This window comes from Vigna umbellata, chromosome 1 (assembly GCF_029865625.1).
Source record: "Vigna umbellata cultivar VRB3 chromosome 1, Vumbellata_1.0, whole genome shotgun sequence".
In the NCBI taxonomy this organism is placed as follows: Eukaryota; Viridiplantae; Streptophyta; class Magnoliopsida; order Fabales; family Fabaceae; genus Vigna; species Vigna umbellata.
The window spans coordinates 71,138,314-71,158,163 of NC_142165.1; the positions used below are offsets into that span (position 1 = coordinate 71,138,314).

The window sequence follows — 19,850 nt, forward strand, 5'->3', positions numbered from 1 at the left end:
GGAGATATGTGTTTTTATATTGTGATTGAGAAATCATGATAAATTTAAGAATGAACTAAAGATAACATAGGTCTTAGAGTTAAGGTGTTTAAGTGATTGAAAAACAAATCATAAAAAGAGTTTTATAAACTAGACTTGATTAATCCAATAATTGTTAAACATTTTATACATGGTACGAGAGAATAACTTGTTTACAAATTGTATCGTATAATTGGACAATCAGCTATAAATGAATGAACAGACGATTAGTTATTATTGATGAAATGGTTTGCGCACTAAGAAATTACCATTGACACTAATTAGCTTAGAACAAAACAGGATTATCATCAATTGGACCATAAGTTAGACTAACGCTAATTCAAAGTTTATTTCAAAATTTATAAATTCAGGTTTAAGATAAAAAGATAGATAATTATATTTAATATACATTAATTACTTGAACGAACAATTAAAGTACCTTTCATAAGTAACCTTCTAATTTAACGGAACACTTAAGAAAAACAATGACAAAGACAAACAAATCTTCAAGACATATAATATAATAAATAATTGACTTAATTCCATAACCCGTTTACTAAAGTTAACAAAATTCATTAGTTAAATTATAAATGAGATATTTACTTTTTAATCATTAAAAAAAAGTATGAATTCAAACAAAATAAAAGTTTGATAGAAAATTGGCATAATTTGAGATAAATTACCTTAAAATTGACGGTTGAATAAATTCAAACAAACTCTTAAGTTTAAATATATATATATATATATATATATATATATATATATATATATATATATATATATATATATATATATATATATATATATATGGGTTTGTTAACGTGCGTAGGCAGTTGGTACATACATTTTAGCAATGTATATCGAGTTTTAGTAGACAAAAATACCCTTATATACTATTGGATTCTAAGTTTTAAGGTTGAGGGTATTTTAATAATTTTCATTTTCAAAACTAAAAAAAAACCCAAGCTCACGTCCCTCATTCCTGTCAACCCTTTGTCTTTCTTCTCTCTCACTCCAACATTTTCTCTCTCATCCTATGCTAGCCCCAACCGAAAAAAATCAGAAACACTGGCTCTTAAACAATCTTACAAAAATTTCATTTTATAATTTTTCTCTTATCTAATTTTATCCAATTTTCACAAGCATAAAGGAATTGGTAATTGACTTGGAAAAAATGAGAAATATTCGTTATTAAACAATTTCTTACAAAAAATGATTTTATAATGAGTTTTCATTTTATAATTTTTGTCTTATATAATTTTATGTAATTTTCACAAGCATAATGACATCAAAGGAATTGGTAATTGGTCTGAAAAAAATCAGAAACACTCGTTGTTAAACAATTTCTTACAAAAAATGATTTTATAATGAGTTTTCCTTTTATAATGTTTGTCGTATATTAATTTTACCTAATTTTCATACGCATAATGACATCCGAAGGAATTTATAATTGGCCTGGAGGGTTTTTTTAAAGATGATGATTCAACATATGCAAATGATGAAATTAGAGAAGTTAGTGCAGATGGTGAAATTGAAGAGATTTTGAATGAACCTTTACCTGAAGGTGAATATGTCAATGACTCAACTCTTTACAAAGACAAATTGTTTAACGACGAATATTTTTTATTTTTTAAATTGGGGCTACAGTAGGAATGACAGATAAAATGTTGGAGAGAGATGAAAGAGAAAGGGTTGAGAGGAGGTGTACGCACGTTAGCAAACCCTATATATATATATATATATATATATATATATATATATATATATATATATATATATATATATATATATATATATATATATATATATATATATATATATATATATATATTGTTTCGGTAAGATTGAGATTTCTAACCCAAAACATTCAAAGTTGTCCACTTCATCATCTAGTTGCGCTATTCTCTCTCTTCTCCTTGTTCTAGTCGTGGGGAAGGGTGCATGCAAAAGAGACTCCAACACTCAAGTCAGTGACTGTACATAATAATCTTGTAATAAAGATAAAGATTAGTTATAAGAATATTAGTTTGTTAAACATACATTTTAATAAGCTTATCAACTTTCATTAATCCATTAACTGTCAATGACGATTATTATTATTGATTACCCTTTAATTACCTTAATGACTGTCTTTACCGATTGGTTACTGAGTTGTTGATTGCCCCGCCCGATCTATTACCCTGATGGGTATCCATACAATAAATATATATATATATATATATCACATTCAGTTTTCACTATAGTCATTGTTTTCCTCTTTATGTATGTACTCAAGCAACTTAATTTTCGTTATTTTAACAAATATTCTAAAGAAAATGGAGATCAACATTATGTATGTTATGTTTGTAAGAAAGTAAAATTTTGTAATGTCCCTGATCATGTTAATAATGGATAAGATAATTTGCGTAGGTGTTTTTTTGATATAAGTTTGGAAACAAAAATTTATTTTAAAAAGCATAATTGGTTATGTAAGTCATTAATTATATATTTAATATAAATACGATACATTTACCTCACATTATATAAAAGAATTGATTTTAAATGTAATAACACTTCATATGACTATTAAATATTTTAATTAACAATAATAATAATTATTATGATGATATTAAATATTTAATTTAACTATTAAATATTAAATATGTTAATAATAACAATAATAATAACTATGATGATAATAAAAATAATTAATTAACAATTTGATAATTTTAATATTTTAAAGATCTAACTTTTGATTTGGTAAGTATTTTACTATTATGTATATATAAATGGATGGATAAAATTAATTTAAAAAGGATTTATACCTTATTTAAAAAATATTAAAAAATTGATAATATACAAGCTTGGGAATAGGAGTAAACGGAGGGAACTAACTAGCGAAGAGATAACGAAGAAGGAGGCGATTTGCAGAATGAGTTCTTCTGCTTCTCTTCCACCCTTCTCCGTTTCTTCTTCTTCTTCTTCTTCAACCATTGCTTCTTTGCTTCCTTCCTCTACTCCCTTGTGTTTCTCGAAACCCCGCTTAATCTCAACCTCTGCCACATTTAAACAGCACCGCTTCTCATTTCCTTCTGTCAAAGGAAGAAGAAAGTCCCCAACTTTACCGTTTTCATCCACGAAAAGGTTCCTTGTGAGAGCTGCTGAGTACAAATTCCCTGACCCAATTCCCGAATTCGCAGATGCCGTCAGTTGTCTCTTCCATTTTTTCTTCTCTTCTCTCTATTTGTTAACTAATAAATTAACTTCGCTTTCCAATTTCTTTCTATTTTTGCTTCTCTTTTGCAGGAGACGGAAAAGTTCAAAAGCCACCTTCTCCAAAAGCTTACAAAGAAGGATATATATGGAGAATCCGTTGAGGAAGTTGTAGGAATTTGCACTGAGGTTCGTTGGTTTCCTTCTTCATGTCCCCTACTACCCCTTTTTTTCTTTCGTTAATTTGGTTGTCCTCATGTTTTTTTTTTTGTTTCTTTACCCTTTGTTGAGTTGAATTATGTATTTCTTTTTTCAATTTGGGAAAGAACCTACAATAGCTATCATGAATTTGGGAGTGGGAATATGATTTAATGATTAGTTGGTTATAGTAGTATGGTTCTCAGCATGCTAAAGAATCATTAAAAGCATTCCTTGTCACCTTGCATGCAATGTATTTGTGCACCTTTATTGGAGAAGTAAGTTATGAATGATCCTTTATAGATGTTTCCTGGTTGATTTTTTGGTTTCTCTGATCTTAGTCACCATGAAGTGATGCGAATTATTACGTTAGGTTGCCCTCAGCATATGAACTAAGGTCTTCTGATACATATATTGAACTAGTGGTGCATTTTCAAATAGCAATCATACCATGACAACAAAGAGTGAGGCTCATTTTGACCTCAATGACAGCTTCATTGAGATCTCTGAATTTAGAAGATCCATGTAGTTACCTACACATCTAATTCTAAACCCTCAACTTTTCCTGTTCTTTTCTCTAAGCAGCACCCATTCTTCCTTTATAGAATGTTTATGATGACATGTATTTGAATTATGAAAGTCTTTTGAATGTGTTTTTTCGTTGACTTTTGTTGTTACTTAACCCGTGGCCTATTACTGTTAATCATGAATATGCATGGATGTTGAGTAATTTGGCTTTCGAACATTAATATGCCTCTGATAAAAAATATTTAATTTGTATATATAAAATTCAGGTAAGCAGTCATCTCTACTCTGCTATAGTTTTTTGAGTCTGACTTCTATGCTTTGGCATCGTAAGAGAGATTTTATGTGCATGTTAGAGAAAGCCGTGTTCTAGGTTGTTTTACTTGCAGCTTAAACTTGTTTCATCTATTTTTATTATCAGATTGTGAAAGTTTACAAGCTGAGTAAAACTCCTGTATTAGTTTATGAAACTAGGGAGTTGACAATGTAAGAACTTTTAAACAACCAGGAAAAGAAAATAGGGAAGATGTGATTTTATTTGTCTATTTTGTAATATTTCCATATTTTAGTAATTGGAACGGTGCATTCGGAATGTCTTTCATATTCTTGAATTCAGCTAAACTGATAGTTTTCTATGTGCACCATTACTATTTTGAGTTGAGTTGACTAATGAAATATTTGTGTCCATACTAACCCTGCTTTGAATTGTGTGATTTATGTTTAATGGAGTAGATTTTTAGCACTTTCTTACACTCCGAGTATGGAGGTCCTGGTACACTTCTGGTCCTTCCTTTCGTTGACATGGCGGATACCCTGAACGAGCAAGGATTTCCTGGTGGACCAATAGCTGCACGTGCTGCTATCACTTGGGCACAAAATAATGTGGACAAAGACTGGAGAGAATGGAATAAAATTGATAAGAAATAGTAATAGGGTCCTGTTACAACTGTGGTGCTTTTGCTGTAAGAGACCTAAATGAGTAGTTTTGATACCCATTTCTTTAGTCCCTTTTTGGTCTAGGATTGTTAGAGTTGTTGATTTTGAAATAATTATTTATTAGCAATTATTTATATTAGAACGTGTATTCCTTTTAGGGAAAGAGAAAATAACCTGAGCCTAAGATGGACAACAAAATGCAGATAGAGGTTTAATTCGTTCACTGTTTACCATGCTTTCATCCTCTTTTCAACTTCTTGTCAAAGTTTGTACACATTGCCTTAACTCTTCACCAATTGATATTTAATTATTTCTAAACAAACTGTTGGAAACCCAAAGACAGAATAGTTATTATAATAGAAAGAACAATTCATACCGAAAGGAATAAATCCCAGTATTAGTGAATGGCAAACGAAAGGAAAATACAGAAATCAGATTTTGCCCAGAGCCAGTTCCAACAGAGTGTAGCCAACACTGCAGCAGGTACAACATCTCGAACAATCTCCAAATCCAGTCCGGGAGGCAAAGTTTTCTCAATATCGAAGTCCCAACAACGTTTTTTAGGAATGACACGTGGAATACAGGATGTATACGTGACTCCGGAGGAAGTTGAAGTCTATAAGCCGCAGCCCCTAGTCTCCCCGTAATTTGGAAAGGACACTAGTACTTAGGAGCAAGCTTAGGACAAATCTCAGACTTCAAGGTCTGTTGCCTATGAGGCTTCAACTTAAGGAACACCCATACTCCTATGCTGAAACTTTTTCTCCATGCTCGAAGCAGATGTTGCTTCCGCTGACTTAGTGCCTCATCACGGTCTAACAGCTCACGCTGCACGGCTTCAACACATGTCTCCCTTGGAAGGAATCTGGTAATGACTGGTGGAGGCCGTCCATACACCACCTCAAAAGGTGTGGTTCCTATGGAACTGTGGAAATTGGTGTTGTACCAATATTCAGCCCATGACATCCAAACCACCCATGTCCGCGGCTGATCTGCGATGAAACATCGTTAAAATGTCTCTAAATAGCTATTCGTAACTTGTGTTTGGCTATCTGTTTGGAGGTGATGGGTCGTATTCATCTTCAACTGAGTTCCTTGCAATTTAAAGATCTCCTTCCAGAAATTGCTGACAAAAACTGGGTCACGGTCAATCAGGAAAGAGGTTGGAATGCAACGTAGTCTACAACTTCTGACAAAAATCTGAACCAAAATTTTTGCAGTATATGGGTGTTTGGTTGGGATAAAATGGTTGTACTTTGACAAATGATCCACCACAACAAAAACGGCTTTCAAATTCCTTGGACTTCGGTAGGCCAGTAATGAGGTCCTGGATAACTTTGCAGACAAATTTTGTTGATCCCCGGTAGTTATCTTCTGTAAAAATAACTCTTTTAAATCTGTGGACACCGTGAACTTTCTGCCTAACAGGTACAGTCTCCAATATTGGATGGCCAATGCCATGGCCACGAGCTCCTTCTCATAAGCAGACTTAGCTAAATTTCGCTCTCCCAAAGCCTTGCTGGAATACGTGATTGGTCCGTGAGAATAGCTCCTATTCCTCCTCCTGAAGCATCACTTTCAATTACAAACTCTTGGTTGAAATTTTGTAAAGCTAGAACTGAGGTTGTTGTGATATTCTCCTTTAAGTGTTCAAAAGCTTGTTGTTCAAAAGAAGTTCATCTACACTCATCTATCTTAGTCAAAGCAGTTAAAGGTTTAGCCAATTTCCCATAATCTTTAACAAATTTCCTATAGTAGCCCGTGAAACCCCCAACTCCTTTTGCATTTATTGGGACAGTCTACCTCAAAACAGAGTCCACCTTGCATGGTTCCATTGCCACATCCTCATTAGAATCAATGTGTCCCAAGCAAGGTTATTAAACTTGAAAAAGGTTATTAAACTTGAAAATTTACGTAAATTTGAAAGTTCAATCATAAACTCAACTTGTAAACTTGTAAAAATTTATTTTAAATAAAAAATATTAAAATATTATAAATAATATAAATAATATAATAATATATTGTTGTATGATATTGTAAATTTTTTATTGAAATATCATTAATATTATTATTAGTTGATCATATTGTATTTTTAAATATTTTTATAATTTTTAAATATTTTTTTGTAATGAATTGATTAATTTTACATGTCATATTTAATATAATACAGAAAGTGTCTGAACTTTGTGTCTATCTAAACTGATCCACATCGATACATAACCGTAATATACTCCGAATATCAACTTCACTGGTTAGCAGGAGTTGAAAGCATTAGTTTACAGAATATTCTTACATAATTGAAACACTACCGTGCATGTAAATCGAGCCTGAATAGATACAAATTAATAATGAAACAACATTTTCAACTAAGTAATAATATTAGTGTAATTGAACAAGAATCGTGTTTTCTTTAGACTGTAAGATATTCTGATCTTCCGTATGCTCAAAAATGAAAAAAAAAAAGAACTCAACTTGATATGATTGCAGTGTCTATAAGTCGTAATGGGAATCTTCCATTGCGGCCAAAAACTTATGGAAATTCAAAACGCTGAGCCCATAAGTTGTATAACTGCTGAGACACTTCTTCAAACTGCAGACGTGTTCCAGCAACAAATCCCACCCAGCAGCAGCCATCAGTCAATATTATACACACTCTTCCTGGACTTGGCCATCTGTATAAACAGCGAAAGCTTAAAATAATTTAATACATGCATTTAACAAGAGATCAATGAATATAAAAGACTAAAGATTCTCAAGACCTCACCTGCAAGGTTGATAGCCAAATTTGCTTGAGCGTCAGCGTCCGAATTGAAGTTCTTCACAAGGTAAAAAGAAAATTATTTTAAGGAAATGCTTAAGAAAACCTTCAGTGGTATTATTCTGATACGTATATAATACTTAAATGCAAAACTCGATTATCTAGTAAATTTAACAAGGAAATAAAGCTCATAAAGTCATCATAAAATTGACGTTAGGAAAGCACATTCTACCAAAGAGAGGATGATGTATATTAGAATTTAGTACAACACTTCTGTAGCAAAGCATATGCAATAAACGATTCTTCTTTCATTGAATTTTTGTAGTGTTAAATAATTAAAGGGATGGCCACTTGAATTAAACTTGTTCCAACAACTTATTTGTATCTCGCAAGCACAAAAAACTTTCAAGGGGGAGAGAAATCACGCCATTAAGAAGGTTTCAGGAGCATTACCTTATTGCAATTTTTATTCAGTTTTTCAATGCTTCATTTTATGCTTTTATCAGCTTTTCAGAAAACATTAATTTTCTCTTTTTGGATAATGACACTTGTGTACCAGTTTTGGCTTATTTTGAAAGTATAATTACTTATTTTTGCCTGCTCCCAGGAGATCTTTTGAAAAATATACAATTATTTCTCCAAATCAAAGTTATAACTTATAACAAACACGATGTAAATCCATCTACAGCAATAGCTCAGTAAACTATACCTACCCTTAGAACATGGTTGATCTGGAATGAAGAAAATTTATCCTTCAGTTCTTTTGCCACCTTATATAATATAGACAAGTTCTCATTCTTGACCTTCCAGGAACCATCAATCTGTTTCAGGCAGTAGCTATTGCATAAAGAATCCAAGGGCATAGAATTACATAATGAAGGGGTGTAAATGTCATTAAAACTTTAATAATGCTACTATGCTAGAATAAAATAACATAGAAAAGAATATAAATAACCAACCTGCATGCAAACAAGTTTGGAATCACCTTGGATACGAATACCATTAAATCCCTTCTTAAGAGCATATTTCATTCCCAATATCATTGCACGATATTCCGCAGCATTGTTAGTTGCCACACCCACACCTTCACGTAACCTACAAATCTTTAAAGTAAAAATAGTTAAAGAGATTATAGTTGTATGCCAATGATGACTAGATACAGAGACATCAAATGCATACCAAACTTCCATCAATAGCTCGCAGAACAGCCCCAGCACCAGATTTTCCAGGATTTCCTTTCGACGCACCATCAAACTCAAGAATACAAGTCCTCTGCACAATGATACATAAGTTTGATTAACCAAAAAAGGATAGGCAACTATGAGGCTACATTTTACTAGAATGCTAGAATAAGAGAGATCTGAAAGCATCAAATGAGTTGATGAGTTATAAAACATTTCATTCCATATTGTACAGAGATCAACAAGAGAGCCATCAAATGACCACAGTATAAATTGAGTCTCCAATTAAAATGATAACTATTGGCTAAAATGCATGGAAGCCCCCTTCAACTATAAATCAATTGGAAAACACCCAGTGGTTCAAAACATAGCATCTTGGCTTCTTCAGTTTACCAAACCATGCATATTGAGCCTCTACAAGGGCTTCTTCAGCAAATGATGTGGATACTAATGTTCATAATTTTCAACTTTACCAATTTAGATTGCTAGATTCTGAACCACATGAAGGTTTTTTGCAAGAGATGCAAGTATAACTTTTCTGGAAATAGGAAGGCGTCAAGCAAACATGTTTTTAAATACATGAGTATCAATATGATTTCACTTACAGTTGCTTGTGAAGGTGCTTCGGTTACAGCATTATGATCTAACTTGACTTGCTTTCTCAAGGGATCTTCAACTATTGCTTTCTGCAAAGCAAATAAATGTATCAAAATATTTACAATAAAAACAAGTTTTGACAGTGCACTGAAATAAAAACAACTGGTTTCACAGACATTACACACAGCGCCACTACACTTTCTCATGCTACAATTTACTTCAGACTCTAGAAATAGGGTTTCATTGGAGGAAATCAAGTGTAGTATCCAATGCAGATGATAGTCCAGTAAAGCTGTACTGTAATCTTCTTTTTATTGAGTTATTACCAACTACCAAACATTGACCTAAGTTTTTAATAAGTTAAATCTTTACGTCATAGATATAGCATTGTACAATGCTTCAAAACCATTATAAGATTCCATGATATGCAATCCCATGCAGTCAACTATAACATAAAGTTATGATTTACAAAGATGATTGAAAGAAACAAGGTTTGAGAGGATGTCACAAGAATATTTAAATAATTCCAATGGAAGTAATAGACTTGATAGATGCATATGACTAATCATTGTAACAGGAGTGATAGCCAGTAAGTAACAGATACATAACCCTGGAACTTTGCCTTCCTGATAGTGGTGTTATAGTTCCAAATTGTACTGATCTCACCTCATCCTGTCCATGCACTCCCAAAGATCTCTTTTTAGATACGTCCATATTTGATTTGCCCTCTTTGGTAGGAGGTTCCTGGGACATACATAATAAATCTTCTTATTTGTTTGATTAACAAACCTCAAACTTTAAAGGAAATTAAGAGGATATCTGTTGAGAAAACACAGTTCAAGGAAACAAAGATGTGCCATGCCATCTATAAATATAGATCAATATCTTTATTAGCAAACTTTTTAAATGCAACAACCGACTACCTACTTCATAATATAACCACAGAATGGGTTTTGTATGTAAAATTATAATCAGGAAGGAATAAAACCTATTGTTAGAATGTAATTAGCTGTTACAGATTTGTAGGAAATTAATAATTACATATTCTAGGAAATTAGGATGATTGATTCCTGATTATTAGGTAGAAATTTATTATAATTTATTTTGTAAATTAGTATAAATACATACTGTGTGGTCTGCATAACACACACAATACATTCAGTAAATATACCTTTCTATACCTATGAATTTAAAGAATTCTATATATAAGTTTGTCTAGTTAAAATTTCATGTAAAAGAGGACTTATTCCCATCAATCGACCAATGCACTAGTAATATGAATGTGAAAGATTTTACATCATGAGAGCATATTTTATCATCAATTCAAATTCCCCCCAGTTAAAAATTAGTAAACATCACCAACTCACAATAAGGATGCTTACTTTGAGATCAAGCATATATAGCTAATGATAACCTTGCCTTTGTTGAAAAGAATTAAAATTCAAATGCGTTGCAACAGCTGTTTACCTGGAATGGGCAGGGAACAAGCATGCCCAACAAATCCTCTTTCAAATCCGCAGCTCTAATTGTATATAATGCATTCTTTAGTCCATGCGAGGCAAGATATTCCTCAGTGTCCTTTGATAACGAATATCCCTTGTACACACTAACAGGAGGATTGCAAACCTACCCAGTGACACAATATATTTAAACCTACTACGACAGAAAAAAGTAATAACTTATCCTCAATAGCACAAAACAGATATAGCCACTGCATCCAGTCAAGTAGATAATAACACATTGAAATGAAGAGTAATGTTGAAGCACAATAAAAGGTAATATGAATTTCGAATGCTAACAAAGAAAAAACATGCTCCCCAAGATCAGTAACATACTGGCAAATCTCAACTGAATCCCTGGCTTTCTAACAAATAATGATTATGATAACCCTCTTAATTGTTTGAAATACATTATATCTTGACACTGTATCCTTATTATCAAAGAAAGACATTGCCGATGTATTCCTGCAGGGGTTATGCAAGTATTAAAAGGGGCAGGGGTAAAGTGTGAACTTTCAAGAAATCACAAGGGCATAAGAATAATTTTCCCGATGGCATAGTAGCTGTCAATCAAACCACTCCACAGTTGAAATCAAACACTCCCCTAACTTGACAATTTTGCTACCCAAGAAAATTTCAAAACAGTCACAAATACTTAATCATGTCATTTAAACAAGAGTAAAAATAAATTGAATTTAACTAGAATGTCCTTACTGTGTCATTCATCACATTTCACCGAGTAGGATAGGATTGTTTGCTTTTAATAATAATTTAAAAGTTATATAAGACAACTATAATACGACCGAATATGAAAATTAAACTCAATCCAGGATTATATGATGAGAGGTTCAGAAGAGAAATTACAGAAGGTCCAACTTGAGCCTGAGAATCAGCTAGACTACTATAGATTCCAACAACGTCCCCTTTCCGAACGACATAGAAAGCGTCCTTCTCTTTCTCCATGACTGGTGCTTCAGGTTCGGGCTTGTGCAACCGAGAAGAACTAGAACCACTTTTGCGCCCTTTTTTCGTTGAAAAGCAGCGAGTGGTGAACACAAATTCTGAACGGAAAGACCTAACTCCTCGAAATTCTAACAACGTCGGGAACGAGCAGCCGTGAGGGGAACGGTTGGCGATTAATCGAGCTGCGCTTCCGACGACGGCGGCGTATGATGATATCAGCGAGAAGCAGTTCATGACAGAATCAGGTGGTGTTTGGTTGCTGAGAAATTGGAGGAAAATGCATGGTGGAATGAGAGTAACTGCGTGGTAACTTGCAAAGTAACTATGAATTGGAATTTGGAACTTGCAGAAGAATGGCTAAAAGAACGTGTGTGGGTGTGTGGGGTTTTGCTATTCAACATTAAACGGGTCGGGTTCTGTTTTCAAGCTCTCTAAGAGGGTTTACTAAGCCCAACAAATTTTCATTTCTAGTTTCTGAATTTGGGAAAATTTGAAAACCCTAATTATCACTTATTCACCCAGGTCACAGATTGGAAAATTGAAAAGTAAAATAAATAAATAAAAAAGGTAGAGAAATGTAAATGTTCAAATAAAAAATACGTAGGCCAGTGCCGCTTCCTTATTCAATGTAGTGGTTAATTTACAATAATTAAAAAACATAATTCATTATTTTTTATTTCAAATAAAATCATTTTAAAAATATTTTTTTAGAAAATTAATTTAGATAAAAAATTGACTTCAAAGTATAACCTAAATAAAATTGCATAATAATAAAGTGGTAGTGAAAATAAATTTAGTTTTTCTTAAAAAAGATAAAAACCAAGTATAAGTTTTAAAAAGTTAATATCTTTAAAAATAAATTCAATTTTATATCTCTGATTTAAAATATAAATAAGTAAAATTAATTTTCTAACCATTGTTCAATGATTAAGATTTCTTCTATTAATAATTTTATTTTAATTACTTATTTTTTATTTAAATAAAATTCACAAAGATACTTGTGAATATTCATACACAAGAATATTATAATACCCAAACACAAGAATAATTAGAATAGTTGTTTCCATTACGCTCAAGTATCATATATAAGTATAATTGACTACTTCTAACATATTTTACTACGAGATTCAAATATATTTTGTCTTCCGGATAGACCACATAGCTTGAAACAAATTATTACTTGATCATCAAAGTATAGACAAATCATGTTTAATCTAAAAAGGACATGTCTATATCTTGTAAATGTTGTTCCAACTGTTATAAGAAAAAATATAATTTTTCTAAACTGAAGTGATTCATTTTGTGACTCCAAATCATTCTGTAATGAAATTATTGTTGATATAATCACTTATTTTATTTATTAAATCAATGCTGTTTAGATGTAAATTATTTTTTCTTTATTTATATTTACATTTAACTTGCATATACAAATACACACACAATACACGTAATACTTGTTAATATGCAAACAGTGACTTATTAACATTTTAGTTTTTTAAAGACAAATATAAATGTTAATGCTTTTTCATAAAAAAAAAATTAATGTTTCTAAATAATGAATATTTTTCACTTTAGCTGATGTTTTAGGAACTATATGATATTTCAGAAAAATATGGTTAAATTTTGCTAGTTAAGCATTCATTCAAAACTATATTTATCGTATTTTATTATTCTAGTGGAAAACGTGTACGACTAATATAAGGAAAACAATACCGAGATATATAATTTGTTTCGATAATACAAGAAACGTGCTAAATAATAATTTTCATCCACTTATTTAAACGTATTATAAATAGTTTGATCCACTACTAACGTAAAGGTGTCGTGGTGTAGTTGGTTATCACGTCAGTCTAACACACTGAAGGTCTCCGGTTCGAGTCCGGGCGACGCCAATGGATTTCGGTCTGGGCTTTTCTACTTTTACTGATGTTTCTTTTACTAAGCCCATTATAGCATTTCTATGTTCAACCCAGTTTCATGTAAATCATGGGCTTCTGATATATAGAAGCATTTCTTTTATAATGTTTTTTATTTTTACCAAAAGTTTGATAAGTGGAGGGCACACTCCTGACACATTCTTATGCTTTCAACAAAATTATTTTGAAAAGAATATATCATCTACAAGAAACTACACTATCTCTCTTGAAGTTCATAACATAATATTCTCCTCTTTTGCTATTTTTTAAATTAACATTCTCTTTTAAATAAATATCATTCACCTCTTTTCTATCTTTAAATGACATTTTATTTTATTTTAAAATATCATTTTAACTAAACCTGAAATGATTATGAAAGTTTAAAAAAATTACAAAAGAAAAGAAATTAAAATTTGTTATAAAGTCAATAAATGTAATGTAGTTGAAAAAAAGAAAAGAAAAAGCAAGATTTGATGGAAAATTGTACTAGAGGAGTAAGAGGAAAATAATAAGTAGAGAATAAATAAAGGTTATAAAAGGATAAGAGTGAGATGTTAATAATATATGTATTTAATATTGAAGTACTGTTTTGTCGGAATGAGCCCATTACAGGATTCCAAAAGTGGACTGGATCAGGGTGTTCCACTCCCATTGATCTGTATCATGGGCTTGTCAAATATAGTATTGCACCAACCTAACTCGAAAGGAGAAACAGTAGAAGAAGCAGGCTCAACCTCAACCTTTTGCAGCTGGAACAACTACAAACCACCAATAATTGTTTCACTCATGCCAGCACAATCATTCCACACTCCCACTAATCAACCTACAAATCATGTGCACATTCATTTCAACAATTGTCTCACTACCTTCTCACATGTCCCACTCACAACATTAAAACTTCACCCTTGCACATGCCATTCTGCAGTACACTTCATTTCTTCTACACTACCATTTCAAGATCACCCTTTTAGCAAAATACTAGGATACACACATTTTTTCCCCTATGGGCTATTCAACTCAACTCACAAACCAAATATACTATCAAATATCACTACAAATAAAGTCATTTCGCTGCAAATTTCACTTTCATCTTACCAAAATCTTCAACAAGAATTTAGTGGCTTGAAAGCTCTTTATTTGATTTCCTTGATGCGGAGAAAAGAGAATCTAATTACAAAAGACTTTTAACGTTCAAGTTAGTAAGAAAGTTTAGAATCTTTAATATGAATGATTATTAAATGAATCTTCCTTGAAAAATATATAATTATATTTATAAGATTAATATACACTTAAACTTATGTTTTGATTAAAATAATATCTCAAATATAATAAGTAATTAATAATTCAGAATGATACATCATCATAAATAACCACCACGATATCAAAATATTAATATTAATTATAACAAAATGATATTATCCTAATAAACATAAGTTTGAATTAATCCAAAACAAAAATACTTAATAGATCTTGTGTTTAAAATTCTGTTCTTAATCTTGTATTAAATCAAAATATGATGAACTGTCCAGCCATTCACATAATCAAACAGGATTATGTGTTCAAAGAAGAAAACAATCTATGAATCACATAATATTGGAATTAATTTTTGTAAGTGCATTAATTGACACATGCCACCTTTTCACCACTGCTTAACCTCCATAACTTTCTTTTCATCACTAAACTCTGTCATGCTCCTCTGTCATGCTCCTCTGTCTGCTGGTGTAACATACAACTCCGCACTCAATTTTTGCTCCCTACCGAAGGTCCATGCCTTCTTTGTACTTTTTCTTGATTTGATACATTAAACGCTATACTTGTTCTCAGAATTTGTTCTTCACAAACTTTTCTTTTCTAAATGGAATCGTAGTGTTATTGCATGTGTCCTTTAAGCAGGAACCTAAACAAAAATCAATTAAAATTATAAAGTGTTGGCTACTTATCCATTTTCCACTATAACAAGGGGCATTGCTGTTCGTGTGTAGAGAAGATACATATTCAAGTTAGGTAGAGTTTTCCATCAAAAAAGTATAAACTATTTGATGTATTTTCGCCAGCGGTTGAATTTGATTATTGATAAATATAAATAAGTCAAAGGGAGAAGTTAAGAACATAATGAATTAGTGAGCAAACTTTGGTTCTGACATTTTCCTTCAAAAGGACAAACTTGCTTAAATTTTAGGGTTGGTACCTTTGAATTTCTTATATATATGCTTCCTTATCCATGAAGGTTGTTAGATTACATATTTAAAGTTTTGAAGGGTCCAGCAAGAAGAAAACATAGCCATTTAATTACTTGGACAATGCATTATTGCAGTGCTTGAATTTGATTTAATGGGGTTAATGAGAAATTAAGGGAAAATGTTCTCACCATGGACAAACCGATTTGTCCGTTTTTTGTGGATCTTTCTTAAGTTTATTTTGTCATGTATCTTTCCTTTTCCTTTCTTCTTTATACATTGAAATTTCCTGAGCATGGGTCACTTCATTGATTTATCAACATTATGTCATTAACTATGTGTCCACTGTGTCAATGCCACAAAAGAAAGAAAGAAAAGATTGAAGGGGACATTGACAAGATCAAGCTTTAAATCGTTTTTAATATGATTTTTAATATAAACACCTATAAATTACATTGGCTAATACCCATGGATTTCTTCTTTCTTACTTTCCTTTTCGTCTAACAAATGTTGGATTAAGCTTTGTGACAATTACTTGTCAAAAATTAAATTCTTCTACTATTTTTTCGTATTAATTAAGCTTTCTGACAATTACTTCTCTTCTCTTCCACACACCCAACAAATAAATTTATAATCTAAAAAGAAGAAACAAGATAACATTTTGAACATAAAATAAATTTAGTAATATAAACAAAAATGAGATGTTGGAACATAAAAACAGTGCTGCTTTTACATATAGTAAGTTATATCAATCTTATCGAACACGAAAAAACAAAGTTATATTATTATAGGTGGAAGCTATGACTCTAGCCACTATGAAAGAATTACAAGTAGATATAAGAATGCCAAAGTTAAAGGATTTTTGTTATAATTCAACCATTTCAGGCTGGTGAAGCATCAATAATGTAAGAAATAATGATGATGTGAGTTTGACATTCACTACCCCATAAGTCTTGTTTGAATTATATATATTTAGGCTCCATTGATGTATTTCAAACATAGTTTAATTTAAACCTCTTATCTAAAGTAATTTACTGAGAATAAGGTATACAAAGAAGTGTACGTGTCTCAATCTAGGACCACCGACCTATGTTTAAAAGCAGATAATGGGTCCTATATACACGTAATTTCTTATGAGAGCCTCTAACTGAGATAGAAACTTATACCAGATTCTGATGACACTTATGGAGAGTGTCACTCACAAGTTTCTGCTATTGTATTCATCTAACATGAAAAAGATTGTATAACAAATACTTCCATGTGAAAAAAAGCAGATAATACAAAGGCTTTAAGAAGAAAAAGGCTAAAAAAGTTCAAAGAAAACAGTATTCGAGAAAATGATTCACCCACTTTGCATCTGTTTATCATGGTCGTGGCATGGGTCAAGCTGCTCAAGATTTGTACACTGTAATGGCCAAATCAAATTATTCTTACAAGAATTTCTGCATTTATTCTAAACAATAAAAATATTATATAAAATTAACAAATTCAATATGTATAGAGAAAAAAAGAGAAAAATATCCAATGATAAAAGTGTAATTTTTTTTAATTATTATATTGATTTTAGTTTTTTTTAAAACTATTATTATTATAGTTTTCTAATAGTTTTAATCCTTCTAGTTCAATATTTTGATGTGTTTTATAAGAGAGTGGAGTTTCAACCTTTTAAGTAAATAATACTTCGAATATATAGTGTTTGACATTAACCATGACGCTGAAACTTTTTTAGGTTTAGAGAAATTTATATGATCCAAAATTATTAATTCTTTATTTAAATATATCAATTAAATAATTTATATACATAAATATAAATGGTACAAATTACAGAGCAACCATGTGCTGGTTGAAAGTTGGAACGTATCTCAGCCCCAGGAGTGGGCTGCAATATTTAGTCAAATTGTACTTTTTAAAACGTTTTTCAACATGTCATGAATATTGACATTGGTTTTTCTTCAAATTAAAAAAAAAAATAACGAAAATCATGATGTCATCTTGATGCGAGTAGTGTTTTTATTTTCTTTCAACTTGTTTCACAAGTATCCACTTTTATTTTGATTTAGACGGAAGCATAAGTTGCCATTTTTGTAGCTTATTAATGAAAGAAATTCCCTTATAATAATACTTACTACATAAATAATGAATAATTAGAGGTTTTCTTTCTTTAAGAATCTTAGGTTGTTTTCCCTCTTTTTCCTGTCATTCATTTTCTTCCATTTTATGATTAAGAAATTTTATTACGTGTCTTGACTTCCACGAGAAGAGCACCTCTGTTTTTATCTTATCCTCTAAGAAGTTTCTTATTGCATGTAATTATCATAGGATAATATCAAGCATTAGATGTATATTGGAATTGTTCATAACATTTATTTGGATATTAAGGTTTTTGTTTCATCATCGGAAAATTTCTAACATATACTATTAGGAGCTAACTCACCAGTAAATGTTTTAGATTTGTATTTGGATCTGTATATGCATCTGCCTAGACGAATATACATTACTCGTGGTTTAATTAATTATTATAGCTAATAAACAAAATTTATTTAATCTATAATTGTAAATTAATTAAAGAGTTAAATAAATATGGACTGTTAGTGTAAAATTTTAGGTAGTCAATCACTAACAACTGATCATTAATTCAACTTCTTACGGTAATTAGTGTATAAATAATACTTTACAAAAATATCACCATCAATATATTTTTTATAAACAAATTTAGACATAAATATAAAAATTACAATAAACTTTCGCGAAAACAAATTTATTAATCAAAGATTTGCAGTTTGGGTTGAGGAAAAAAGCCATTATACAAATTATACTAATCCAAAAATATATAATATATCAATTTATATATATATATATATATATATATATATATATATATATATATATATATATATAAAGATATCAAATGGCGCCAATAAATTTTTGATAAGTTATCACATTATTAATAATCTTATATAACAAATTAATTTAAGTGATCTAATAATAAAATTATAACATTATATATATAACGTTTGACCAATGTGAAAAGTGTGCAATAATATTTCTGTGGTTAAAATAACTTTTTTTTATGTTGTCTAATTACATTAAACTACTAAGGAATTTGACATAAAATTTAATTTAATTTTTTTGTGTGAAACATTCTTCTCATATTCTTTTGCAATTTTATTATTACTGATTTCTTTTATAGGACAACTATGACAATTTTCTTATTCATTACAACAATATCGATATAGAATGTTAGCAAATAAACCTTTATGTGAATAAACTTATTCACTTCTTTATTATTCTATTTAATCAAAATATTACAATTTATAATTAGTCTATCCATATTATTCGGTTGTCTGGCCAATTATTTAGTTGGTCTATCCACATTACTCAATTGTCTTGCTAAGATCACAAGTTGTATGTGTTCGACTCCTGAACCCGTCCCATTATCAACAACATTTTTTTTCTTCAACTTCTTCTACAAGGTTAATCTTCTTTTCTCTTTCATTCTTCGATAAAAAATCTTTTGCAAAATGTCCAACCTTGCCACAACTAAAACACTTGCATGAGTAACAATCTTTTGCATAATGGTTATACTTGTCACATTTGAAGCACTCAACATTTGAATTGCTCAATTAACCTCATTTTCATGGACATCGTCCTCTTCCGTACCAATTTTGTTGACCTGGTTCTTCTTTCTCCACTTTTTGTCCTTGGTTCTATTACTATGACTGCTTCCTCTACCTTCTTGGTATCATCCTCTACCTTGAGTGTTATGAGTATCTACTTTCATTTAGAGTAGCTGATTAAGTGGATCACACTTCTTCTTTCGTTGCTTATGTGCTTCAAGAGACCCGAGAGGATTTTTAACTAAAATTGTTGACAGGTCCTTGAACTCCTTA

At 30.9% G+C, this 19,850-nt stretch overlaps 3 protein-coding genes and 1 non-coding gene across 6 annotated transcripts; 2 read left to right on the forward strand and 2 right to left on the reverse strand.

Moving 5' to 3' along the window:
- Positions 1-2,865: 2,865 nt before the first annotated feature.
- LOC124838642 (protein PLASTID REDOX INSENSITIVE 2, chloroplastic-like) lies at positions 2,866-5,099 on the forward strand. Its single transcript, XM_047314299.2, has 3 exons — positions 2,866-3,202; positions 3,304-3,399; positions 4,666-5,099. The coding sequence occupies exons 1-3, from the start codon at positions 2,930-2,932 to the stop codon at positions 4,858-4,860; spliced, it is 564 nt and encodes a 187-aa protein (XP_047170255.2). The 5' UTR covers positions 2,866-2,929; the 3' UTR covers positions 4,861-5,099.
- A 430-nt stretch (positions 5,100-5,529) lies between these two features.
- LOC148206199 (uncharacterized) lies at positions 5,530-6,330 on the reverse strand. The gene is made up of 2 exons (XM_088107198.1): positions 6,057-6,330; positions 5,530-5,861 (listed from the first exon to the last, which is right to left on the reverse strand). The coding sequence occupies exons 1-2, from the start codon at positions 6,328-6,330 to the stop codon at positions 5,530-5,532; spliced, it is 606 nt and encodes a 201-aa protein (XP_087963324.1).
- Positions 6,331-7,080: 750 nt separating this feature from the next.
- On the reverse strand, positions 7,081-12,266 carry LOC124838639 (uncharacterized). Of its 3 annotated transcripts, none has more exons than XM_088104141.1 (9): positions 11,769-12,252; positions 10,873-11,031; positions 10,015-10,149; positions 9,414-9,494; positions 8,807-8,899; positions 8,587-8,730; positions 8,341-8,448; positions 7,634-7,685; positions 7,081-7,541 (listed from the first exon to the last, which is right to left on the reverse strand). In XM_088104141.1, the coding sequence occupies exons 1-9, from the start codon at positions 12,099-12,101 to the stop codon at positions 7,513-7,515; spliced, it is 1,134 nt and encodes a 377-aa protein (XP_087960267.1). In that variant the 5' UTR covers positions 12,102-12,252; the 3' UTR covers positions 7,081-7,512. The 3 variants fall into 3 exon arrangements, 2 of the variants coding, with proteins under 2 accessions (XP_087960267.1, XP_047170252.1); XM_047314296.2 differs by having other exon boundaries at positions 10,072-10,149; positions 11,769-12,248; XR_015783523.1 differs by lacking the exon at positions 7,081-7,541 and having other exon boundaries at positions 7,670-7,685; positions 8,341-8,464; positions 11,769-12,266.
- A 1,419-nt stretch (positions 12,267-13,685) lies between these two features.
- On the forward strand, positions 13,686-13,759 carry TRNAV-AAC (transfer RNA valine (anticodon AAC)). The gene has a single exon. It is a non-coding gene; the product is annotated as a tRNA-Val (tRNA).
- The last annotated feature ends 6,091 nt before the right edge of the window (positions 13,760-19,850 follow it).